The 27538-nt window shown below is 39.7% G+C and overlaps 1 protein-coding gene across 1 annotated transcript in view; it reads left to right on the forward strand.

Moving 5' to 3' along the window:
* Nucleotides 1-15629, forward strand: part of SLC2A13 (solute carrier family 2 member 13) — a 1518966-nt gene extending 1503337 nt beyond the window's left edge. The window contains exon 10 of the mRNA XM_086967217.1: nt 14722-15629. Within this exon, the coding sequence (XP_086823343.1) occupies nt 14722-14948 (227 nt within the window). The 3' untranslated portion in view covers nt 14949-15629. The remainder of the gene's footprint in view (nt 1-14721) is intronic.
* The last annotated feature ends 11909 nt before the right edge of the window (nt 15630-27538 follow it).

Here is a 27538-nt window from a genome sequence, read left to right on the forward strand (position 1 = left end):
TAGGCCCGGGCACCAAAGTAAAAGTGGCCCACAGAATCCAGCACAAATAGAGGAAAAACAACGAGAATAAATATTTATATTTCAACTGGTTTCGCCTCCCCTGGGGATGCGTAGCAGTTTTGGCACATTCCCAGGTCTACCACTTATGGTAAATCATGTAATGTGTCAAAATCAACAGGTTTTGCATGGAACACCCACAGAACGCCTCCGTGGGGCAGAGTAACACAATGAGCTGTGTTGAGTTACTCTGGATTATCAAGCCTCTCAGGGCCATGAATGGGTACCTTGCATGACTTTATAAGTCACATCTTAAGGGTTTAGTCGCTTTTGCACCCCATTGAGAGGTCCTATAGCAACCCAACCCTTCAATAAATATCCCCCAAAGTATCTTTGTTCTGCATGAATGAAATCTCTAGCAGTGTATTATGCTAGGCAAGGGATAATAGGCGTAGGCTAAAGGATGTGGCTCACACATTACACTTGAAGAATTTTAGTATTGTGAAGTTAAATAACTAAAGCAAAATGGAACTAAAGGAAAATGCTGCCTTGGAGTCCAGAATTAAGGACCTAAGCTACCAGAACAAAAATAACTCGATATTGTTTTAACATAAGTCTTGGCAGGAAGTTACAAGCTTCCCATATCTCTCAGATCTCCCAAAACCAATAAGGCACACAGAGATCTTGAAGTTTCGGGTAGTGTTAAATCTTGGGTTTTGCTATTTCAACGATAATTGGGAGAATTTTGAATGCAGAAAATCTCTGCAAGGGGGAATTTAACTCAATGAGCTCCAGTATACTTATTTTAATTGACTGCTTACATTTTGTAAATTTTAGGCAACAGTTTATACGGCCTATCTTAGTTAGGTATATACAGCCTATCTTAATTGAATACGCTTTAAGAACAAGGCTAGATGCCATAAAAAATATAATATGAGATGTGCTTTTTAGATGTTGCGTGTGCCAAAGACTGCTTTTTAGCAACCTTAAGAAAATTGAATAAGAAGGGGGTAAGGTAAGTTACTTACATGTACACTGTGGTTCTCCAGTATAGATATCTTTCATAGATTAACATGCTTGTATCTTCCCCGTCGTCATGATGGGAGCCTTGGGGTAGTTAAAAAGAAGTACCATAGAAGTGCATAGCACCACCAAAAGCAAAGAGAAACTTTAACATTCGTCAGCATCTTTATGTAGGTCCAAACTAAGACCAATCAGAGACCAGCCCTAGACCTCAACTCCCCAGCAGAGGCACCAGACCTCAGATTTCGCGCACAAGTGTGCTAAGGTTTAGAAGTAATATGAGATCAGAAGTGGCAAGCCTAGACGGGGAGGAGGGAGGGACGCATGTGAATCTATGAAAGATATCAATACTGGAGAACCACAGAGTACAGGTAAGTAACTTGTTTTTTCTCCATAGATTTCTTTCATAGATTCACATGCTTGTATCAGAGTAGTTAGCAGTGTCATTCCTTAATTTTGCGACTAGGCGAAGACCTTCATATGCAATAAAACAGAACATATTTAAACATACCAATACATATGAATCATGAAATCCAAGTAAATCCTTAAATAGCAGATAAATCTGTGAAAAACCAAATACAAGAGATAAATAGAAGTGATAGATACGAAAAACAGTACCTTAAGCAAACAGATGTCTCAGGACAGCTTGACCAACTGCAGCATCCGCTTTCCATGCAGAGTCTAGGCAGTAGTGCTTGGTGAATGTATGCACAATAGACCATGTTGTCACTCTACAAATGTCTGGAAGCGATACCCCAGCAAAGAGGGCTGTAGAACCTGCCCTCTTCCTTGTGGAGTGCGCAGACACTTTTGCAGATAGAGGTTTCCAGGATTGTTATGACAGAAAACAATTGCAGAGGAGATCCAACTAGCAATACAGCTCCTTGAAAGGGCTTGGCCCTTCCTTGGCGAAGTAAAGGAAACAAATAGCTGATCCGATTTTTTGAAAGTCTTTGTTCTATGAATGTAAAATATGATGCATAGCTTTACATCCAAAGAGTGCAGTGCTCTTTTAGCGGCAGTTGAAGGATTTCCTAAGTACGTGGTGAGCACCACTGGTTCATTCAAGTGAAAAGAAGTTGGAACTTTAATAATAAATTGAGGATTTGTTCTAAATAATAGCTTCTCTTGTCTGAATTGAATGAAAGGTGCAGCTACCATGAAAGCCTATATTTCACTGATTCTTTTAGCCGATGTGAGGGCTAAAAGGAGAGCTCTTTTCCATGAAACATATTTTAAATCAGCCTTGTGTATGGGTTCAAAAGACGATTTCATCAATTGGGCACCCTTGCGGGTGAGTAGTGCGCTATACAAGTTTCAATATATACTGTGTTTTATTTCCCATGGGACTGCAGGGCGCTTTAAGAGTGGGAAAACCCTGAAGAGGTCTTTCATAAATTCTTTAACAATTCTTGTTGACCACAAGGAGAGTTCTCCTGGTTTCCTGCGAAATCTGGAAATTGCAGCCAAGTGTACTTAGATTGATGAGTGAGCCAATTTTGACTTCGCTTAGTGAAGTAGGTAAGGCAAAACCTGTTCCGGGGTTGGGAGCAAAGGATGCAAGTCTTTTTCCGCGCACCAATGGCAGAATCTCTTCCATTTTGCAGCATATGACCTATTAGGCGAAGAAGCTCTGGCCCGTTGGGAGGATGGACCTGCAATCCAGAGCAATGTTTAAATCTGTGAATTCATAGTCGTGAGGTTCCAAGCTGACAAACTTAGAGATTTTATTTGAGGATGAACAATCTGACTGTTGTTCATTGAGAGAAGGTTTGACAGTGGAGGAAAGAGAACGTGTAGAGATATCGAGTGCAGGAGCAGCTCTGTGAACCAAAACTGCCTCGGCCATGCCAGAGCTATGAGAATGAGATGACATGGTTCTTTCTTCATCTTGCTCAATACTCTTGGGATGAGGGGAAACGGCGGGAACGCTAGGCGAGCGTCCCCATCCAAAGCATCTGCAGAGCATTCCCCAAAGAGTTTTTCTGAGGGAACCTGCTGGCGAACCTTTTGCACTCCCTATTGCTTTCTGTCGCAAAAAGATTGAGTATTTGAGTGCCCACAGTTTGAAGACTCGTCGCAGCTGGCCCACGTCTTACTCCCATTCGTGACATTTTGGTTCTGCTTAGAAAATCCGCCCAATTGTTGTCCACACCTGGAACATGCTCTATTTGCAACGTTATGTTGTGCTAAATTAGCCACATCCAAATCTCCTGGGCCTGTTCTGATAATGTGAGAGACCTGGAGCCCCCTTGTGGTATTGTCTGTTCTTACCAGAACAGAGGATCCCTGGATTCTTGGAATATAAGCTTGCAGTACCAGAAAAAGTGACCTCAGTTATAAAAGATTGATGTGTAAAAACTTTTCTTGAACAGACCATTTTCCGTGGATTTGCAATTCCTGGAGATGCGCCCCCCAACCGTCCACTGAAGCGTCCGTTGTCATAATGTAACAGGCTGTGCTGGTTGAAATGAGAGGCCTGGAGAGGTATTGCTTTCTTTTTCCCACCATGACAGAGCCTGCTTCGTTTTGTGAGAGAGAGATGATGTCCTCGAATGAGCTGTGAGCCTAAACCCACTGCATGTCTAACTGCTCCTGGAGAGGCCTCATGTGCAGCTGACAATTCGGAATCAACGGGATGCATGATGACAGCATTCCCATTAAGGCTTTGAATACTCTCACAGAAGTGGATTCTCTTGCGCGCAGAAGGGTTGCTTAGCACCTTTTCTTGAGCTTCTGTTCTGAAGTGGGAAACGCATTCATCAACCTGGTGTACAGTAACACCCCTAGAAAAATACACTTCTGGCTTGGAATCAATTGCTACTTCACTACGTTGAGTTATAACCCATAGAGTTGACGAGCCGCTGACAAGCCCATGTGGATTTTCTGGTAGAGTGAAATGTAGCTCGTTTCATTAGCCAGTCATCCAGGTAGGGGTAAACCTGGTGTCCATGCCTTCTCAGAAATGCTGAAGATGGAGCTATATAATCATCACATTCTTGACCAAGTAGGTCTGGATCCTGAGTGAGCTCACCCTCCTCGGGTTGATTGTCTGCCTCACTCTCGATGTGATCATCTTGGATTGTAATCGAGGAGGCTTTCTCTCAACATGCGCAACAGGCGGCGGAGTAACTACTGATGGAGGCGGAGCAACCTGAATATTCAGACCGCCAGGCATCAATGGAACCGGGGCGTGAGAATCCGGAAATCTTTTATAATAGTCATTTAACATATGCCTAAGGTCAGTGACCAGGGAGATTGCCACCATCATGGAATCTCCCAGAACTTCCTGATACACTTCATAACCCTCATAAGGATAGTGCTCTTGGAAAGAGTCGTATCGTTGGGCCTGAGAGCGACCCATGACTGAGTAATCTCCTACTATATATTCTGAAGTGCCCTGTCCTTGCGCCTCCTCCTCCTTATCAGTGTCCTGGCATTTAACTCTGAGCTGTGAGGGGCTGTAAGCAGGGCCAAATCGACTTTCACCCCCTGATTCCTCCATATTGAGAAGGTGAGAGGGAAGCAACGGTGATATCTTGGGTAAAGGTGACAACCCTGGTGATTTTGGACACAAATGGAGACCTTGAATGTCCTGTTTTTGATCAGTTGACGAAGGAAGATGCCTGACAGTGATTGTCATCGACACTGGCCGGGAGAGTGATTTAAACACCCTCGTCGACGGGGTTGTATATGCAATCATTGACACACTGTTCGTAGTCAAAGCTGTCGACAATGCCATTGATGAGGAAATCGTCGTCACCATGTTTGTCCACGATGTAGTCGTCGCCATAGAAGTCTGGGATTTAGTGGGATTCCTCGACAATGCGTCCTTCGACTGTGCTTTTTTCGTCGATGAAGCCTGTTTGAGAGGTGTGAAAGGCAGAGACGCAGTAGAGGATTTCTTCAGGCCTGATTCCTTAAGCTTAAGGGCTGTTTTATCGGCAGTGGAGGATTTCTCTGCCTTTATTCTCTTTGAATCAGCCTTTAGTGAGGTAGAGCCCTCACCTTTACGCTTCCTCTCAGTTGAGGATGGCCCATGGCTCTCTTCAACATCAGATCTAGAGTCTGATTTTGATATCTTCTTCTGGAGCCATAACAACAAGAGTTTTTGCTGAAAAAGTTATACAGTATTTACAGTCTGTGGCTGTAGGTTTAGGGTAAAGGCACAAAAGACAGTACTTGTGTGGATCTTCAGAAAAAAACCTTGCCTTACCACAGGCTCTACAGGACCTAAAAGCCTCTTTGAAGGAAAGAAGGTAGAAAGACAATACCTTGAGGTGAATTCTAGCAGGGTCAATTTCAATTTCATAGTGCTTTATTCGGTGTATATAAATATAACCATATAGCAACATAATCAAGATTAAAATTACATGTACATCATTAGTTTACATCAGACCCTAATTTACAAGTACCAAATACAAGCATTATGTGCTCCTTCTTAGTTCTGGGGAACACGTAATAAGGGGTTTACTTTTCATAATATATACATCAATCGTAAAAATAACATGTGTTAACTATTCAGCGAGGGACAACACTCATAATGTACAATAGCTGAATTAATCAGATTTGCAAAATTGGCAAACACAATGTAAAATACTCATTTTCCGACGCATGTGCAAAATGGCAATAACAAAGTACATATGGGTTAAAAACAATATATACCTTCATCTTAAAATACATGTGCAAACTGGCAATGGTAAAATATGTATAAGTTAAAACCATGTATTAAGTGCATACAGTGATTGATTTCCTTGCGAAATGCATTTTAAAATATATGTAGCCACATAGAAACATATATCTGGGCTCCCTACATTGAACATCAGCTGCATCGCTGTCTTAGTACTACGAATATCATATTTTAAAAAGATGGGTTTCAGATAAAATTTCCTATAAGAGGTATAAAATTTACAAAACATCATAAAATGACAGCTACTCTGCTTGGAGATGCCGTCAAAGGGGCATAAACATGTGCCATGCTGCTTAATCAGTGGGAATGCTACTAGGTGGTGTGCAATTCCTAGGCATAAGTGAGTTAATACAAAGCGATGAGAGCTTTTAGTGACAACAGTAAGGTATGATTGAAAGCCTTCACTAACACTGTACTCTTGATAGAAGTTGAACGTACTTTGTTTTACACATTCAGTCATTCTGATACTTCTTTTATGTTTCAGAAAAATGGCTTTAAGCTCTTTCTTTGATAAACCTTCCCCCTTGCCGGTTCTTTAAAAATATCAAGTTCATAGAGTGTTTTATACCAGAGTTCAATATGGCGTAACCAAGATATATTTGTGCAGTGATCAAGCTTTATGCAGTCATTTATCACATCCTGGGTGAATTTTGTTTCTTCTTTTGACCAGATTGACCGCCATAAGGCCAGGGGGCGTAAGGCGGTTAGGTCCTTGACATAATTTAGGCCCACTTTCCCGTGTATTAGCTCATTTGAGGCCCATGCCGGGGCACAAAGCAGTCGTTTCAAGAAGGCATTCTCCTCATGCTGGATTTGATTACCACTCTGAGTATGGTAGCCCCATATCCCTGCCCCATACAGGGCTGATGAAATGCACCTAGAATTGTAAATAGACACCATCTCTTGTATTCTACGGCCCCCTAATTTCGCCACAAATCTAAAAACGCTACTAGTGTTCCTGGCCATTTTAAAACGGACACTCTGCTGCTCATTAGCCCACCTTCCGTCTCCTGAGAATGTAATACCCAAATAACAGAACTTTTTTACAGTTTCCAGTTTCTCCCCATCTGATTAAAAAGTCCTGTTTTTTCTTATCTTCCTTCCACATGTCATTATATATGTTTTTCCTTTGTTAATTATCAATTTTATACTGTCTGTGAAGGTCTGAAACTTATTAATTAGACATTGCAGACAGTTTTGGGTCCTGGAGATAAGGACCGCGTCGTCCGCGTATAAAAGAATTGACAAACTGAGCAGAGCTCAGGGAGACTCCCTTACACACGACGTGCGGTTAGAAATCTGAGGTCTGGTGGCTCTGCTGGTGAGATGAGGTCTAGGGCTGGTGTCTGATTGGTCAAAGTTTGGACCCACATAAAGATGCTGACGAATATTAAAGTTCTTCTTTCCTTTTGGTGGTTTCTATGTACTTATATGGTACTTCTTTTCTATCTACCGCGGGACTCCCACCATGACGACGGGGAAGATATAAGCATGTGAATCTATGAAAGATTCAATGCTGGAGAAGGATCTTACATATAATCTGGACTTTCATTTTGGTATTTTCTTTGTGTGCTGGGGTGGCAACTGCAAATGTATTTTATAAATACTTGTTTTATTGAGGCTGAGGCTCTCTTGCCTCATATATTTTTGATGATTGTATCATGTATTTTAACCCCTTCACTGCGGCGGCTATTCCGCCGCAGTGCTAAGGGGGCGGGGCGGCCGCGCGGCGGCCGCATGCTGGTGACGGAACCGCTCCGTCACCAGCGTCGGTGGCGCTGTGCTTATGACGGAGCGGTTCCATCACGGCCCGCCCCGCTCAATAGAACGCTCAGCGCAGGCGCGGAATTCGCGCCGCGCATGAGCAGCGAGCGGGCCATGACGGAACCGCTCCGTCATCAGCACAGCGCCACCGCAGCTGATGACGGAGCGGCTCCGTCATCAGCAGACAAGGGGTTAAGGGATTTTATTTTTAGAAAAGGTGTATTATGCATAAATGTCGTTTTATCTATGGATAAGTCTATAGAGACAGTTTTAAGATGGTCAATATATGTGGATGAACCTAGTGGGATTTTATGAATGTATTATATTAATTTTAAATGATTTTTAGTATAAATATATTGTATATAGGAAACTGTGATATGGTTGAATATGGCTTGGTTTAATGAACTAAGTTCCAAATAAATTAATATTTCTGTCTATCTCTTTAATGAACTGTACACATTCAGCAGTTAGAAAAGATACATTTGAGCACATTTTTGTAATACTGAAGTGTGATGGAAGCAATAATTTTAATACAATCAAAACAAATCAAGACACTTTACTTGGTAAAGCACAAATAATAAATATTCACTGAAACTCAATTTCCAAACTTTATCATATATGTTCGGTAAAATTGTATGTCTGTGCAAACGTAGTGCCATTTCAAGAGAAAATGTGCTGTCTGTAATAAAAGTGTACTGTCACACAATGCTTTATGCCATTAAAGCTACGTATGTCACAAAAGTTTGTCATTCTAAAAAGTGGGTTGTGGTTCTAAAAGGGTAGGAAGCATTGGTGCAGAACTAATTGATGAATATTAGTGGATAACTTCTACCGTAAAAGAGAAGTCAGATGTATTTCAAAAGGCTTGTGAAGTGCAGATCCTTCTAAATCTTCCCACTCCCATCTTGAAACAGAAGGAAAACTTAATAAAAGGCAGTGAAAGCTATTTAAACGGAAAGCTATAGTGAAAACAATTTAGTGAGAAAAAAGTATTACACTGTGTCTGCTTCAGTGGCTCTTAAGGGTGATTAGCACAATTCTTTTACAGTCGTAAATCTGGCTTACACCTGGTAAAAGACATACTTTAAGTATGCTTTAAGCATAACTCAAAGCAATCTTTTACTCATGCAAACATACACAAAAATTGCATTAACATTGACATAAGGTGACTAACTGTAACAGATGGATACTCCAAGGGATGGTACCATGACGAAACCGAATTGTCAGATGAATGGTCGAGGGCTTGCTATGCACATTTTTTTTTCCTATGTACTTGCTATGCACCATGCTTTCCCTGAACCTTCATTTTGAAGTCAGCTGAGCTCATAGACGTTTAAAAATTAAAAGCTGAAATTAATTGTTCAGAGTGCCTTTCTACCATAATTGAGGATAAATTAAAACATGAAATGTGACTGATTTCTGTTCTACACAACCTGAACAACTAAGGTACAGACTTACTAACTCTTTGTGCCAGGTTTGTATTACTGTGCAACACAAACTCGGGGCAAGAGTTGTGATGGGATTAACATTCCAATGCATTGCATGATTTAAGTTGGAAAATTGGTTAAAATAATGCAAAGTAGTATCAAGTGCTGCTATGCATCACTGAAGAGTGCCAGGAGTGGGTGGGCCATGGGAATTTCCCATTCAACCACCTATGGGCCTTGATGCACATCCCTTGCTACTAACATTTGTAGTCCGGCATTTGCACCCAAGTAATTATGCCCCCCCTCGAGGTAGGTGCAACAGCAGAGTTACGTTTTAAAATTCTCCACATTTTTATAAATTTGCACGTGTGATGCACTGCACAGCAAGCATACAAAGTGGGAAAAGTATTAAAGCATAGTTTTGTAGCTTTGCTTGACAGAATGTACCCTCCTTTGCACTGTGGTGCAAGGGGGTGTACATTAACATATGACAGCCTAAATCGCATCAGCTAATCTTATTTGCTATGCTCTGTTGTGTAAAATGTTTGTACATCAACCTCTAGTGTATTACTTGACGGCTATTTTATTTACTTAGGTGAGAAGCCCTTTCACCTTTTCTGGAATAGGGGAATCTAAAAGACCTGGAAGAAGGGAATTTTCTGCCTTCTTAAATCAAGGGTGGGCATTCAACAGGGAGGTCTGAAGGAGAAGTTGCTTTTTCTCAGAACTGAAATTCCAAAACATTTGTGTATTGTGCAATATATAGCAGGACCCACTCTCTGATTATAGGTGTGAGTTATTCATCTTGGTCAGTAAAATTGGTGTGTGTGCGCCTCAGATTTTCCAACAATCACACTGGTACATAATGTTACATTACATTATACGTCAAGCAGGGTGCACAGAGGGTCTCAAATAATGAATTCTCCCTTGTCGTTGTCTGTCGAGTTCCACCCCCACCCCCCACCCCACTGCTCTGGGCCAATCCTGCTTAAAGACAGAGTAACACAGATTGGTAGGGTTACTAAGTGAGAAGCACATTATCTTGTAAAATAACCAACATTTTAGAACTTTTCCTAAACAGAGAGAGTGTGTTTGTGTTTTTGTCTGCGTGTAAAAATTCCTAGTGAAATCTGACAGCGTTAATTCTTTCACTTAAAAAAAGAACAAATTTGGATAACACAGACCTTCACAGCTATCACCCCATTTCCAGAATCCCTCTAACTGCGAAAATGGTGGAGAAAGCTATGAACATAGACATTTCTGATTTTGTTGAGAAGCTCGAGCATCTTGAAACTACTCAGTATGGGTTCAGGAAACATCACAGTACAGATTTTGCTCAGATCACAACATCTGAATAGGTCAGTCAGACAGTTGATGCAGGCGGTAATGCAGCCTTGGTGCTGTTGGATCTTTCGACAGCATTTGATACTGTTAATCATTAACGACTGCTAGATCGTCTAGATGCAATAGGCATAAAGGGGAGAGTGTTGACATTGCTTGAATCATTCCTGACTGATCATGAACAATTTGTTGCCCTAGCCGAGTTTAAGTCACCCACTTTTATACTCCCCTGTGGAGTTCCCCAGGGGTCATCTCTGAGCCTAACTCTTTTTAATATCTATATCACCCCTCTGGCACAAATAATTCAGTCTTTGGGTTTCTCCGCGATTTCCTACACTGATGATACCCAAATTATAGTGTCTGTGGCAAGCAACCATTCTAATAAAGCCACACGGTTTCATAACTATCAACTACAAGTCAGGCATTGGATGGCTTCTAATTGTTTGAAGCTTAATTCCAATAAAACTGAGGTCCTTTTTGGAAACAACGTGTCTTTCTCATTTATTTATTTTGAAAGTTTTCTATAGTCCGAACAGGACTACCGGGGTTATCAGAGTGCTCTACAATTTATACATCAATAGGAATACAGATACAGTCAATCAAAACAGAACCCACAAAGCTGAAGATACACAGTCATATAGAGCAAAGGGAATCTTGTGACCATAGCAGCTGGGGCACAGAACTGTGACTGTGACCTCAGTATCCTCTTGAGTAGCCAGTCAGAGGTAGAAATTTCTTCATCAAGAGCACTTTGACTTCCTTTTTGAAGAGGACAATCGAAGGGTTCACCCTGACTTTAGGGGGGAGGGAGTTCCAAATCCTCTGTGCTATACCGGAGAAGGCTCGATTATTGGGTTTTTTCTTATTGAATTTTTGCAGTTTGAGCACTAGGGTGCTGGCCCTTCTGGAGGCTCTCTCGCCACATGAGAGCTCCAGTTTCTGAGCGAGATACAAAGGGGTATTGAAGTGAATCGCTTTGTGTGCCATGCAGGCACTTTTTTATTATATCCGATCTTCATAAGGCAGTCAGTTCAAGGACAAAAGGTCACAGGTGATATGGTTGTATGTTAGCAGCTGAGTTGAGTGCAGCCCTAAGAGGGGCAGTCTTCACTCTAGGTAGGCCACAAAGGGTTGCACTACCATTGTCCTGCTTTGATAACACTAAGGTTTGCACTGCCACCTTTAGGTCATGAGCAGGGAGGAAAGGTTTGAGTTTCCTTAGAATGCTGAGTTGGAAGTTCGCTCCTTTGGAGAGGGAGCTGATGTGCCTTTTCATGTTCAGACTTTGGTCTAACATAATTCTCAGAGAGGTTGCAGAATCAACAAGAATCAAACTCCTGTGCCTTCCTATTGGCCACAGGAGTTTGGTTCTTTCCCTACACCAGTAAGTAAGGTGAAGAATTTGGGAGTAACCTTAGACTCCAAGCTCACCTTCGAGGGGCAAGTCAACACTATTACCTCAGCTTCGTTTTACATGTCAAAACTTTTCAGAAACGTTCTTCCGTTCATCCCATACAATCTTCAAAAACTGGTCACCACAGCCCTGGTGTTATCCAGGGCTGACTATTGTTATGGTATTTTTGTTAATATCAGGGAACAATGTCTCACTAAAATTCAGATTGTGCAAAATGCTGCAGCTCACTTGCTGTTGAGTATACCCAAGCACACGTCTGCCGCTTTTGCGCTCAGACAACTTCACTGGTTTCCAGTGAAGAAGCTTATCCACTTTAAGGCTCTTTGCATTGCTTTCAAAGCTGTACACGGTATGGCTCCAATCTTTTTTAAATGTAATTTTCAATGGTACTTTCCTGCTAGGACGCTGATGTCTACCTCAGCTTACATACTTGTCGTCCCCAATTTTAAAAAAGCTGGATGGGGTGGCAGAAGTTTTCTGGTGGGAACTGCCAGACTCTGGAACTCTCTCCCGCTCGAATTAAAAATGGAAACTCAGTTGCTAGCATTTAGAAAAAGCATGAAACACGTTTTAATCTATAATCTTGTGGGTCGGCTTCTGTAGTTCTCTTCTTGAGTCAGCGCCTAGACACACTTGGGTATCTGTTGCTGAATATAAATATCTTTTTCATTTCATACACAGCACCATACCCGACTGAAAGCACCTGTGCCCAACTATTTATCACAACATGCATTTATTAGGGGGGTGTAACACCCCAAACACCCCCCCTGAAGCTACACCCCAGCCGATAGGTTTACCATATTTTTGTATGAATACAGGGAATAGTGTAGGACTACAACATCACGGTTTACAGTGGAGATAGAAAAGGTGGTAGGTGGGTGGGGTGAGGCTTACATGATGGTTCGGGGGAGGAGATTGGGAGGGCACAGGTGGGAGAGTCACTTTTCAGTGATGCTCTGACATCCAGGTAACAGAATAATTTAGTTATTGGGTAGTACCAATTTCAACAGGAGTCCTAAGACTGGCAAATAATCCCGCCCAATCTATGTTTATTGAGAACTGATTATGTCAAATAATTAGATCTGCTTCCAACCTTGTTGGAATATGTTTGCATTGCCTTACTAAAAAATTAGAGCCCAGTACTTATTGAAAAGTGATAGGCAGTCGTGACGTGGTAGATAATCTATCATCTCTCGCAGTGTAACTGATTGAGCATTGTCAAACTATGAAAAAGGAAATCCTAGAGCTTTCAGATCACCTTTTTTGTGAAGAGTTGAGGTTAAGTGTCATATAAGTTTGGCTTTATGTATACAGACACAGAACAATGGCCAGACAGTGCCACATAACAAATGGTATTAAATTTGCATTCCGTCGCTCCTGCTGGCCTCTTCCTGGGTCCCAGCAGGACCCTGGTACAGACTCAAAGCTAATCCCTGTGCTGCGGAGTAGCGCAGGGATTGGTCTGAGCACCCTGAAAAGTCGCCCTGCTCAGACCAGGGAACCTGTGGGGGTTTCTCCAGCCCGGCTGCTGAATGCAGCAGGGCTAGAGAAACCGAAGTGTGCATGTGTGTTTTGGTAGGCCTGAGACAGCAGGCCAGACACATGAGCACTTAGGGAGTGTGCAAGCACTCCTCTTCCACCCTCCCATGCCCCGCCTCTTCATGCACAAGCTGGCAAAGAAAAATAAAATATTGGCACAGCATTGTTTTATTTTTCGCTTGCTGGCGCTGTGCGAGGCAGTGGGGCGACGCTTCTCCACCATTGCGGAGGAGCCACCACTGCTACCAGTGACTTGTTACAACCTACCCCATTCATTATTTGGAGACAAATTATTTTTCATCACATCAGTGTTTCCTGTCAGTGTCTTCTGTATGTCTTTTGTCTGTGTTGTCTGTCTTCGTTCCCACGTGCAATACGGTTTCAATTCACTAATCATTTCATTTCATAAATCTTTATTTCAGTAAAATTTTTCACCATAAAAGACATTTATAACATTCATGAAATTAATAAAAAAGTAAGTATATATGCTTTATAAAATCATCCATTGTCAATAAAAACAGAGTTTCTTGGCACAGTATCTGTCCTTGGTACGTTAGTCAGTGGCCAGCCTTGAGGCATTTTCTTCTCAGAAACCAAATGGCACCCAAATATTTGGCCACTGCAAAAACAATATAGTCCGACAGATTTGATTTCAGAACACTGAAGGCAGCCAGACAGTCTACGAATCCCAGGTTTCTGCATAGGGGAACTTTCCATTTCTTGCGAATCTTACTGTAGACCGGGCAAAAAAAGAGTATATGGAGTTCAGACTCATCGGACATTCTGCAAGCTGGACACAAGCTGACTGATTGTTCACTCCACTTGCTTGTAAAAGCTCGAAGGGGGAGGGAATCAGGAATTGCAGTTTGGGGTGGTCCGATTCACATGGTTGAGCGGGGAAAAGCATCTGAGTGTTCCTTTTATAATGAATTGGGGAGCCCGAGGCTGGTGGCTGTCTTAAAGGAGGAGATAAAACACAAGCATGTGTTGTGACAAGAAACAATGGGGCTAAGAAAAATGTGACTTACCGGTAAGTAATACAATCATTCTTTAGTCCGTCTGGCAGACTCATCTATAGTACATTAAAAGAGTATATACAGCAAAGAGATACTAAAAGTGTGGAGACTTCTCCCCCCCTCCCCCCACAATACCATACTGTATTTTTTGTTAAGTGGACATACATAACAATTTTTAAATGAATTTAAAATAACTTGCTTACAAAAGAGGTTGGCAATTCTGAGGTGGTGCACTACAGTCAAATGTAAAGCTTGCCAACGGTTCTGCGAGTCCACGATGTAGTTAGTTCCTATATATGATTTAAATGGAAGTGATTGCACAAAAGCTGGCATTAAGTCCTCTTTGTTTGAAACATGGTATACAATTAGTACTCGCAGGCTGCTTCTGCAAGCCTGCCTTTTCTTAAAAACATCTGTACACGGAAATCCAGAGTTGATATGAAATGAATAGCACTGAGCGTTTGCATGACTCACTGTTTTTTTATTATTGGTGTGCTTTATGTTTTTCAGGCGCATTCTTCCTTTACTCGGGTCTTGCTGCAGTGGGCGTTATTTTCGTCTATGGCTGCCTTCCAGAGACGAAAGGAAAAAAGCTAGAGGAAATTGAATCATTGTTCGAGAGCAGGCTATGTACATGTGGTAATACGGAGACGGATGAGGGGCGATACATTGAGTACATTCGGGTGAAGGGAAGTAATTATCATCTTTCTGACAATGATGCTTCTGACGTGGAGTAGACTCGGCTGCAGATGTATTTAATCTTGTAAAGCTTCCTCCTGGGGAAGGCCAGCTACTGGTGACCTCATCACGCTGCTTCTGGTCTGGTTCTTCTTTCTACGCTTTTAGGAACTCCTTTCCATTCTCAAATTCTCGATTTGGAAGTAAACAGAAGATGTCCATGGATCAGAAATTGAAGTGGAAACAGCATGTCAAGATGCGCTGCTCTCTTTTATAATAATGCAAGAAAGATATTTTTATGATCCCTTGTGTTGAAACTACAAGTGCACAATGTATTGGACCACAGTAGCAGTCGTTATGTCTGTTTTCGGAACATCTAGACACACTACAATACATTCCATACTTGGCCAAATTGCTACGGAATAGTCAGTGAGGATACACAGTTAGCAGATTACTTCGATTTTGTTTTTTCTTTTCACTGAGCTTCGTAGAATGTGTCCTACGTATAAAGTTTGTTTTGTGATACTGACAATATACATTCCATATGGTTAGGAAGGCATCAATGAATCTGAATGGCACATCCGTGAAACATACTTGAATTATATTATACACAATTGGAGTACAAAAAAAAATCATTAAAAAAAAAATCAGTGTGTGCACGAAAATAAACTAAGCAGAATGAATGGATTTTGTGACCTTTTAAATAGCGTCCATGTTTTGCTTTAGGAGCGTTTTATAGCAATTTGAAAAATTCCTACGTGAAAGAATTTATAGATATGGATAATTTTATAGGATAATATGTCATTATTAATAGTTACACATATAAGCACATGGTACAGTTAACTATAAAAACAATATTTTTGGTGCTGGAATGAGCCTCCTCACTCAAACTTTCCAAATAATTAAGGTTTAGTACTGACTGATAACATCTGGAAAATACAAAAGTGAAACGAGTTAAACCCCTACTTGTACTATAATGACTGAAAATGAAGTGCCAATAATGAAAGCTGTACACTAGTTGTTAAATTACAGTGATCCTCTTTTCTTAACAATTGAAAATTCAGTGCACTTTGCCTATAAAGACAGTTTATTCTATGTAGTACTTCTTAAGTGCGCAGTTATGTTTCCGAGAATCATTCTAGTCTCGTCTATAAGTTAAAATGTATTTATATGTAATTATATGGGATGAATTCAAAAGAACAAATGTTTTCTTTGACAACAAGAGTGTGGTCATGATTCAATAAAGATTAGCAGTAGAACAAAGTATGTATGATGCCAAAATATGGTATTTTACCAGATGTATGCCAAAGTATCAATGCTTCTTTAGGCTATGTATTAAGGTAAAACGTTTATTTTTGTTTGTGAACCGCTAATCACAATAACATGTATTGCGATGGAGCCGTGGTTTTACAGTAGAAGAGTTTAGTAGAGTAGTACTACACACTGGCCAAATTTCGACAGTGTTTCTTTGTGTGATTCCTAGGCTCTCCGGATTGGAAACTCAGAATGTCTAAGGCACATTTAATTATACATAACATCATTTTCGTGTGTGGTTCCTCCTAAAGGAGAGGTCCAACAGCACAATGTGTGTTAGCCATCGCTCTATAAAGAAGGATAAACTGTGTCTACTAATAATAGGTATGATATCTGTAACTGATATCTGTTGCTTTTACACAGTCATTTACCATGTTAATATTAGCACACTGAAGAAGCAGACCATTATCCAGTATTGGATGAAATCAACTGTTGTCTTAAGGCACCTACTGGATAAAGGCATCATATGAGAATGAAGAAACCATTATTAAGTAAGTTATGAAAATAACATGAAGAAAAGTATAAATAATTTTAGGGTTGGAGATTGTATTATGATTGATGTTATTTAAAGAGGCTGTGCTAAAGTTCAGAATTTGGCATGTGTTTTTTGGTTGAAGCTTGGGTTATGGGTTGCACTTCGCAAGATTTAAGATAAGGGTCATGTGAATGGATTGCAGTAAAGCTAATGTTATATTTAATTTTCAGATTAGCTGGGATTACTGCCTGAGATGGTTAATGTGACAGTTGGGTTCATGTATCAGGCTTGAGCTTGGGAAAAAGGTTAGAGTAAGGGCCCCTGTCAGAGTTAGGGTTACAGCTGTCATTAACGATTTTATTTATTCTGGTAGTCTTCATAGTGGTTTCTTCGTGTTTGTCTATGCAATTTTACATTTATTTTTCTTCATATGTGTTCTTCCTGATTAACTCTCCATTAATGCATTCTTGCATTTGTCATTATCACACAGATCACTGTGTCAGTCTACTAGATTGTGTTAACTTATGAAATCTTGTATTTATTGATATATTTTGAGGTTTTCTATAGCAAAAATCAGGACCTGGTGGACGTTGAAGTGCTTTACAAATTCCACATACAAATACATATATATACTTGAAGATAGATTGAAAAAGTGTGGACTTTAGTATTAATCAAACTTGTTCTACACTTACAAAACTCTTTAGCGCAGAGAGTTTTACACCTAGCCTTCTAGTTTGATACAGTATGTCTTGATTTGAACCATTTGGGGTACCATATTTGCATCATCTTGCATACAAAATAGTTGCTGCACACAATCACACTGGCAGGGCACCATATTTTTGCACAATGTAAGAGTTTGGCTGAGGACTCAGGCAAAAAGTTATTAACTAGCAAACATGACAACCTAAGACACCTGAATACATTTTTACGATGAAGCACATTGTATTTAGGCTCATTAAAAATGTTTGCAACTACTGATGGGACCAAATAAGAGACATCGGCCATAATTGAAGATATTTTGCTTTTTTAATAAACAGATTTAACAAAATTTGAGAGCCCTTTGAGGACATTTTGAATATTTTTACAGAGCTTGATAATAAAATGCTCAACGAGAGGAGAGCAATTTTGTGCACTTAGGTGTTACTTCAAATGGTAAACATTTTCCTAAAATAAAATTACCAATAGATATCAGGTTATACTGTGCTAAATCAATGAAACCTCAAAATGATGTAATAATGAAGATGATACCCCAATCAATGATAATCAGTGCATCAACTTTGGAACTATGAAGGGCCAGGCTGACCTTTCCAGCTTGCAACTTGAGAGCGTGCAGTATTCAGGCAAGCCATCAACATGCTTAGCTATTTACTTTGGTGTGCAAGGACACAGCATTTTTGCATTTGTTGGTAACTCTTATGGTACAAACTATATTAGATGGGAAATTTAAAATAGGGTTAAGTCTAGGTTCATTGGTTTGTTTTGGTGACAGTTTCCTTCCCTAGTGCATTCTAGCACTCTAGTTTGATTGTGTTTGCAGGGGCCTTCTAGCTGTATTGTCAGATTTCTCAAGGCCAAGTGGACCAAAATAATTATAAAATAGGAATGCAGGCATGCGATCTAAAGTATCTATGATAAAGCCAAGCTTTATAAAAGAAGTTTGTTCCATGAGAAATACCCTCAAATATACCAATGAATACTGCTCAAAGAAATTATATGGGCAGTTTCAATTTAGTTGAATGATTAGGTTGTTGGTGGGCATATGTACTCTAGAGTCTTGTTAATTAGTCTGGCGTTTGTGTTTGCTGATACTATTGAGCTGAAATAATAATAGCACAGTATGCCCTCAACATTGTCTGGGTGCTTCAAAAACTGGTAGGAACTCATATCAGTGTTAACTTTAAAATGTGAGCACAAAGTTCAGAGTGATACAGCTAAAAGCTAACCACACTAATGTATGCACAAAAACAACATTCCATGTTACACTAAATCTAACTACATTCTATAAATTACTTTTTGTGCACAATGTACTGTAAATGTAATACCATCAAAACATTGTCTTCTCTAGTTCACATGGACAAAGTTGAAGGTAAAACGTCTCCTACCAGGCCAGAAGCAGACCAAACCATAATATGCTGTTCGTTGAAATGTGTTAAATACAATTGCGGGTAATGTTTACAGCGTATATGTAGCTGCTGCCTAGAAAATTAATCCTGAATTGTTCTCCAGGTGAAAAAGTAATGTTTTCTGTACATAAATGGTGGGTGTTTTATAACAAATCTTCATAGCCTTGTGTACAGTTTGTCATTTATAATATATTCAGGAGGCATAGGCAGTGGCAATGTAAATGATGTCAGCACAATCATTTCCTCTCCAAGGAATATTTATCATTTATTTAAACATAAAACACTGTATTTTGGTACTGCAGGGTAATCTCCTACAAACATATGAATACATTATATGTCACAGAAGTTGCCATCTGTAGATCTCCCTCTTGTCTGTTTTGACTTAGAAAAGAGTTTTTTTCTTACTTGGTAAATCGCCTCTGTGGTGTTTTCTTGCCTGAGTTGTACAAGGTGTTGGCATTTGCTCAGGATTATTCTAACCATATGACCTGTTCGTGTTAAACAATGTTGAGTTATTGGAAATCTTCATTTTTATTGTAGCCAGTGGGTTGCACTTCAGTCACCTTTGCACAGTTCTAACACTCTTTCAGGTGAACTTTTCAACTTTTTCCCCTGTATGTTTTTGATTGGGACGGCCATTTTATATTTGACTTGTTTTCCTTAATTTTAGAATAACACCATTACACTGATTTTCGCTGCTTGTGCCTATTTTATGTATATTTTATGGTACCATCCAAACCTTTTAAGGATGTAAAACAGGTTACTGTAAAGAAAATACAGTGGTTGCAAAGTCAATGAGAAATGTACTTTCAATGTACACATACAACATTGTTTTATGTGGGCTAACAAGCGGAAAGTATAAAAAGTTCTGGAAACTGTCTACAATGTAAAAGATTATCAGAAATGTAACCTTTATGTAAAGAGAAGTTAATCACATCATGTTCTCTGCACCATTATACACACACATATAAATATATATATGCACACAAACACATACAATATATATATATATATATATATATATATATATATATATATATATATATATATATATGTATTAATATATATATATATATATATATATATATATGTATTAATTTCTTTGGGTGATACCAGTGCTGTCAGCATGTTGTGGACCCAATACGTATGAGTCCTAAAGTAAAACAAAACGACGGCACTCTGCTGCAGTGTAGCAGAATTTAATCCACAGTGTCACATAACGGATGCCACATTTTGGCTCACAGAGCCTGTCAAGTACAAGCCCTATTGGCGAAGGAAAAGATATAATTTGCATAACAATAAACATAGAACATAAACTACAAACACAAATGACACGTAAATCATTGAATCATATTTCCAATTACAAAACAAAGAATAATCCACGATGGTATTATCCAGTATAATTCATGCTTTTAGGTTTGTACACTTTTTAAAATAAATAATCATCATAATGTATCCGGTTTCTATCCTTATTACAGCAGTAGTATTTGTGTTCAGGAGTGGAAATACACTGAGTATATTTGCAAGATATTATAATGTCAGTTTGATTGGGTATTATCTGCAACACAACAGGCAGGAATAAAGGTAATGGATTTATGATATGATTGTTGAGATGTGCACAAGAGAAAAACATATTGATGTATATATGGACTATATTACGTAATTCGCTCTCCAAATAATAATATTATGAGGGATTTTAAATGCAATGGAGTACAAAATTGAGTTGTAGGCATGTCTGTTAAGATTGGAGCTGAATGTGTAGTATACCTCGGGGTCATGCTGTATATTGGGTCATGCTGTTGATACATGCGTACTGGAATACGAATGAGAATGGTAGGCAGTAATAATATTGAGATTTAAGCATGATGTTACATTATACTGAACAGTACCATCATGAATTATTCATTGTTTTGTAATTGGGAATCCGATTCAGTGATTAAATTCTTCTACACTGCAGGGGAATACCATCGTCTCTTATCAATTTGGGGCTTTAACATGATTTATATATATACATACATACATATGCACACACACTGTAACATATAACTTATCAGAATGCATAACCGAAATTTAAAATCAAAGAATATATATTTGGTAAACTTGGTATGTGAATAAGTAACAACCAGCCTGATTATTTGGATCATCTTCAAAAGTATAAAATGTGCAGTTTTTGCTACATTCCATCAAGATTACCTTGTTTATAATTACTGTTAATTTTGTAATAAAATAATTATTGCTATTTTATGTTTTAACGGTTTTCTTGAAGTTTGGTCTTTGAAAACATTTTGAGTTATTTAAGAATGTCAATGAAGGAGCTGTTCATGAAACACAATAAAGGTATGGTTGCTCATCATAATGTTTTGCTTTTTTCTTATATTTTCTGAACTACGTCAAGGAACTGAACAATTGATGCTTTGAGCTATGACCTTTGACCAGAAGAATTAACTTGGATCTTAGAATCCATTCGAACCATGCAGTCTTAAAACATCGTTTAAAAACTTTGCTATTTGTAATGAAATACATTTTAACATAAAAGGGCCAGTCTATATAATAATCTCATAAGAGATGCTTGTTTGCACGCGCAAGTCAAATGTGAACTCTTAATATATTCTGATATGGTCATGTCTTAGATCAAAGATGAAAATCACAGTCTTGGGGTTTGTGGAACAAACACAGAATAATTGGGTAGCAAGAGCTCTCCCAGTCCTTCAGCATATGGTCTATGTATGCTATGAGTATTTGTGTAACACATTTCTACGATCTGCATGGTCTTGAAAGGTATTTGAAAACTGGGTGCCCAATCCACATAATTATGGTGGTTTTCACTGCTCAGAGTTATGGTGGTTTGTAGTAACTGCATTAGTGTTAGCAAGATCCCTGATTTCTTTAATCTGTTAGGTGCTGCAGTTGGCCAACGCGCCCCCGCCCACGCAAGAGAACGCCCGCCCCGCGGCAGAATTGCTGGTAAACGGGTTAAGGAAAATGTGACTGTTATTTATTCTTCAGCTGCCTGTCACTAATTACAGTTGAGATCTTGCAACAGCTCACAAGTAGACCCACGCAGGTAACACATCTTTTGAATAACCTCCACATTTATCCTATGCATGCACAAGGGAAGGGATTAAATGTTGGTGGCATTAAAGATCGACAGCTAGAGCATTGGTATCTGTGTACTCATACATGGAAGGTTACTTTAGTCTTTTGATCACTTCTCTCACATTCTTAACTAATTCAGCAGGTTAACAAGCAAAAAAAACATTGGAGAGTAAGAACTAAGCATAATCGTTTTATAATAATTATAATTATATTGAGTAACAATTCTAAATGAGGCATAAGCAAAATAATAGTAAAGTGAGCATGTGGGAAGAACATCATGGATGTGGTATTGTATATATAAGAAACACCGAATTCAGCATTTGGTTTGAAAGAATAACCACAGGCATTATGTGGTGTAGGGTAAGCAAAGTCTTTTTTACTATCAACGTTTTGCAAAGCCCTCAAGTTTCACCTTCTGAAAGGTTTCTGGTATGCTCTCACCTAAGATTTCTTTCCTCCATTGGAAGGTAATTTTCAATACATAGCAAAATCATTTTATAACCTAATCAAACCCACACCAGACTGGAAACTATAAGCTGAATGTTTCACTCTTAGTGTCTTTCATTTAGTTTTATCATGCACAGTGCCATGGAACTGAGAAAGAACATTAAGGGCCTCCTCACAGGTTTCACTTTCGACCTCCGCAGGCGGTCAAAAGTGAAACCGGCTGGTTGTTTTGGCTAGATTTTGACGGGTTCAAGGAGCCCGTCGGACAGTTGGAGGCCTGCCCGTAATCCCCATGGACGGTGTTTCTGCCATAGGGATTACGATGTCAGTTTACGACAGGCTTTCCATGTTGGGCTTTCCGATATGGAAAGCCTGTCAGATAACGACATTGGGGGCTCCTATCAGGGCCCCCTCCACCCTGCGAGCTCCAGTTGGGGGCCGAGGGGACCCCTATGGTGCTCCCTGAGTTGCCTGCCACGCGGTGCAGGGATGAACAGATTCTTCCATTTCTCAATGGGAGTTTGTGCTATGCCAATTTACGGCCGCAGCAGAAGCTCCCATAGAAAATGAGAGTATGCGACAGCACCATCTGCGGTCTTATTGTAATCCTGCGGTCGGGACTGCCTAACTTGAGGTCGCTTGTTTCCGAAACGGTCCGCCAGACATCGTAATAAGGCCCTAACTGTTTAGTACATAGTATATCTCAGGCAGGTCCTTTTGTGTAAGATTATTGAGGAGTTTGAGAGACACAAGTTGTTGCAAAAAGTCAGGATTGGTGGCTTATCAAAAACTTTCAGCCTTTGTGAAGTAGGAGTATTTTCCACAGAACTTTACAAAGATTGCAAAAAATTACCTTTACAAAGATTGGAACAAATACTTTTGAAACTTATAACACATAATAATGTATAACTTGCAAAGACTGTAGATTGGAGGATCTTTATCAGATAATGACAGATAGGCAAAAGGATCCACACCCACCTCATCTGGAAAATTACAACCCACGGCCTCTTAGGAACCAACCATTGATACAAGCTCCCCATTTTGACCGTATCTTGCTCTTTTGCAGCAGCAGCTCACAGTCTTTTCAAAGCTGCCACTTGTGGGAAATACTGTCCTAAGTGAGGATTCCATTTGGGTATCAGTAATCCATTCTTTTCAACCTCAGACAATTCATCAAGTCAGGCAATGCAGGCCATCGTGTCTAGCTCTTGATGAAGTGGGATATACAGACATTTCTTGGGCCCTCTTCAACCAGTCCCTTTTCCGGGCATCACCAAGCCATCATAGAGCAACTCGTATCATCAGAGCATAGGTGACTGGCTTTCGCATCAAGTCTCCATGCACAGCATGGGTAGAGTTTCATGTAATTTACAAGGATCTGCATTATAGATTCCCCTTTAACCTTGTGTATCATGCTCCTGTTGCTTCAAGCCCAAACCCTCTTCCATACTCTCTCCAATAGCTACTTCATATAAGAACGCTTAAACCTGCTTATTGTACCCTCCCACGTAGGGTGACCCTTCCTTAGCACATGACAAGGTATCCAGTATTTCACTTCTGCATGTCAGATAGTATTTGGTCAAAGCTGTAGTGACAAATAAAGCAATATCCCAGACCATTTTAACTACAGGGCAGGGAAGACACGGTATGATGTGAAAATGGGATACAGAGATTGAGCTCAGTTGAAATGTTGAACATTTCTAAAAATCTTTGCAGTAAATCTACAGTCCGAGAATTGTTAGATTCTGAGACATTCACATTTAAGGGGAAGCTGGAGGTGAAATATCCCTCCACATGGTCAATATCTTCTTCTGGATATACCTCAATTAGAAGTCGCTATATCAGCATCTTAGCTGCACATAAGAGGCTGCAATTTTGTAATTCATTTATGTTGTTGTTTTGGTCCTGGAAGTGAGCAATTACATTTTTTGGCCTCTTATTTCTGTGTACACTATCCATTTCTCTTTTGACTCTGACTTTGTTAATTTCAGCACCCTAACTTCCACAGTCCTAATGATGATCTTACATTTACAATGGTTTCAAACGTCGTTGACTTCGATGCAGACCCACATTATTGTATATTATTACCATGGGGCATGCTGTTCTTACACACACTTAGACTGATCACCTTAATCACACATGTGTATCACACTCAAGAGAGCACTAAGCACATTTGTCACTGATACCCACTTTATTGCTAATCTTTTACTATTTTTATATGATCTACGAATTTGTTGCAGTTACTGATTGTTGACATTCTTTGCAAGCTCTGTAAAGCAACCATTTACAGGATTGGTACTGGCTTCATGAGTATTTTAAGAATTTACAGTTTCAGCCATTATAAATGGGCATGCATGGGCATAGTTCAAGACAATAATGAATAATGTAGGAGCGTGAGCACAATTTTGCATATCCCAACATTTGTTTAAACAACATCTGGTTGTGCCATAGTGGACTCTAGCAGGGGTGTGCGTATGGAGTTACTGCAGGACAGTTACAACTGTGGAGGAAAACCATTCCAAAATGAATGCCATAACTGGTCACGATATACTGCACTGAAGGCATGTGATTAGGTAATTCTTCCTAAACCATTTTTGTGATTCTGCAAAACGTTCCTGGTTCGCCAAATGTGGTTAGCATATGTTATTGCAGTCATAAACTATGAATTTACTGAACCAGAGTTCAAAATGCCTATGCACATATGTCCAAAGTTCCTTGTGAGGCAGCACTTGTGTTCGATCTTTCTTGTGTTCCATGTCCCCTTGCACTGCAGTCCCTTGTTTTTTTATGGTATTTAGGATTCTCTGACATTTATCTGTTTGATGTTTAGAATGTATTATCATTGTGCTTTATTTTCTTTTCTTACATTTGAAAATTAACTTTTATGCATTCTTGCTTTTCCTCTTATTGTACCACCTTACTATAAATATCTTGATCATCTTTCTGCAAGGTGCTGTCTTTGGTACCCTATCCATTGTTTCCCTTCCGTTCACCCAGAACATTAGAGAAACTGTATTATGGCTTCTGGAGAGGGTCAACCTTACCACTCTTTCCACCAGAAAAATAGAAAAGGTAAGGAAAGTGTGACCCGCAATTGGCAGGTTGGGACATCTAAAACAAATAACAGCATCTAATAATGTGCCTGAAAAGAAGAACTTATAGCAGCAGTACAACCACTTTACTAGTATATCCAGGCATTCACGGATCAGAATGCTACGTTAAGACAAGCTGCAGCAGCCAGAAGACCATTAATCTTAGAACCTTTGTTAGCGGGGTCAGGCGGAGCTATGCATTCCATTCCCATCAGTTTAGTACTAATAGGTCCAAAGTAGAGTGTTCATTTAGGATTTAGAAAGCGATACTGGATGATTATCTATTCTTTTTTGTAAAGTTTTAATATGTTTGATCATTCATATATTGTTTATTTAACTGATGACACTTTACTGGATTTACAACAAGGTTCTCTTGATATCCTCTCTTACATTATTAATTTTCGACAGATGGCCTTGGAGGTTGGTATCCTCTCTTAAGTTCTTATTTTAGACAGATGGCTTTGGAGGTTTGGTTGCCCACAAAAGACCCAAATTCCCTGTTTCCATCGTGGTCTACAGGAGGAAATAAAGCATGAATTGCCAGTATTGTTTGACCCAATACTTTATCCCAATAATGTATTAAAAGAAAGAAATTCATGGATTTAGATCTTTAAACTGAGCATTGTATCTTAAAAAGAAGAGAATAAACATAAAAGGTCACTCTTTTAATATGTTTTTTACAAGGTTTCTTGTTCCAAAAGCACCCAAAGTCTTTGACACTATTGAAGGACCTATGCAACTGGAAGTAGCTTGTTGTCTCCTTACTGAGGAAGAACCTATGAGACAGAGAACAAGGACTCTGTTTGCATTGCTGGATATGGGGACATGAGGTAAGGCTGTGTCACATTTGCCCAGGAGAACCTTAGGTAAATCACTTGTCAGGGCTTTCCAAGCTGGTATACTTACACAGGAGCAGAACGGTATCCAGCGCCATCTCTACCTTGGTGCAGTAGCCATAAATGTAACAATTACAACTATGGCAAGATAAAACGGAGGGGACTAGGAAGGAGTGAGTAGAACCAGCTAATGCTGAGGAATGATTTGACCAAGAGTATTGGCATAGGTGTTCAAAACATGCAGTTCTTTTAGGAAATAGAAGAGTCTTCAACCTTACTGCACATTGGTTGTAGGGCCTACTATATGCCATAGTTGGATGTGGGAACCCCATTACCACAGTGTACCTAAACGTTCGAACTCCTCTCCCTTGAGTTTGCTGTATAAAGTATCATTTTCGTGATGATTTGGTTTTTAAACTTTAACAACTCAGTAACAGCAAAAATCTTTATTTGGACGAAAAGTAACAAACCCCAAAGCAAGTCTTGTTTGCGGCTTGAACTCCTGTTATCGTCTACTCTAATTCAGGGAGAGCATGTTGAGTTTTCCAGAGGAAGCTCTCTTCAAGAATGCTACGCGAGCCTGGATCTCTTTTGACTGGCAGTTGATCTTGGGTGAGGCCTCCTTTTATATCAAGGCTCTGCCCAAAAAGGTAGCTGCCTACTTAAATCTTACATGATCTCGCAAGAGTTGCTAGCCTTAGAGGCTCCTTTGAGAATGTCTGCAGATGCACTGTACAACTTTTAACCCCACTATCAGGGGGTAGTAAAATATTTCAAGTCACCAAAGAAACTTCTGGAACACAAGGCGGCCTTTGTTTTGCCACAACTGCAGCCACCCTAGCCTTGATGGTTTGCCCGCATGCCAAAGGGAGTAAACGTATTGCAACAGCAGTTTCATTTTTCTCTTTTAAGGTTGCAGTCTGGGGCGTTGGGGTCATAAAATGACACCACCTGCCTCTAGATATAACGTAGAATGTAAGTGTTTTTTTTGTCTCTTCCTAGGTGGCACATTCTGGTTATCTTCCAAAATCATTCTCTGTTAGTACTTCACATAAATTTGACCAAGTCTTTTTAATCTAATATTCGGACTTCTGGCATGGTTGATTGTGGTGCTACATGTTTAATTATGGATAAATCCTGGAGAACCAAGAATACTATTGTTCAGGAAGAACATGCTGAGACAGGTCAATCAGTTGATGGCTCAGTGTCGAATTCAGATGCAGTTACTAAAAGAATTACCCGCACTAACTAACCATTGGAAAATGT

Source organism: Lissotriton vulgaris, chromosome 1_1, assembly GCF_964263255.1.
Source record: "Lissotriton vulgaris chromosome 1_1, aLisVul1.2, whole genome shotgun sequence".
Classification (NCBI taxonomy): Eukaryota; Metazoa; Chordata; class Amphibia; order Caudata; family Salamandridae; genus Lissotriton; species Lissotriton vulgaris.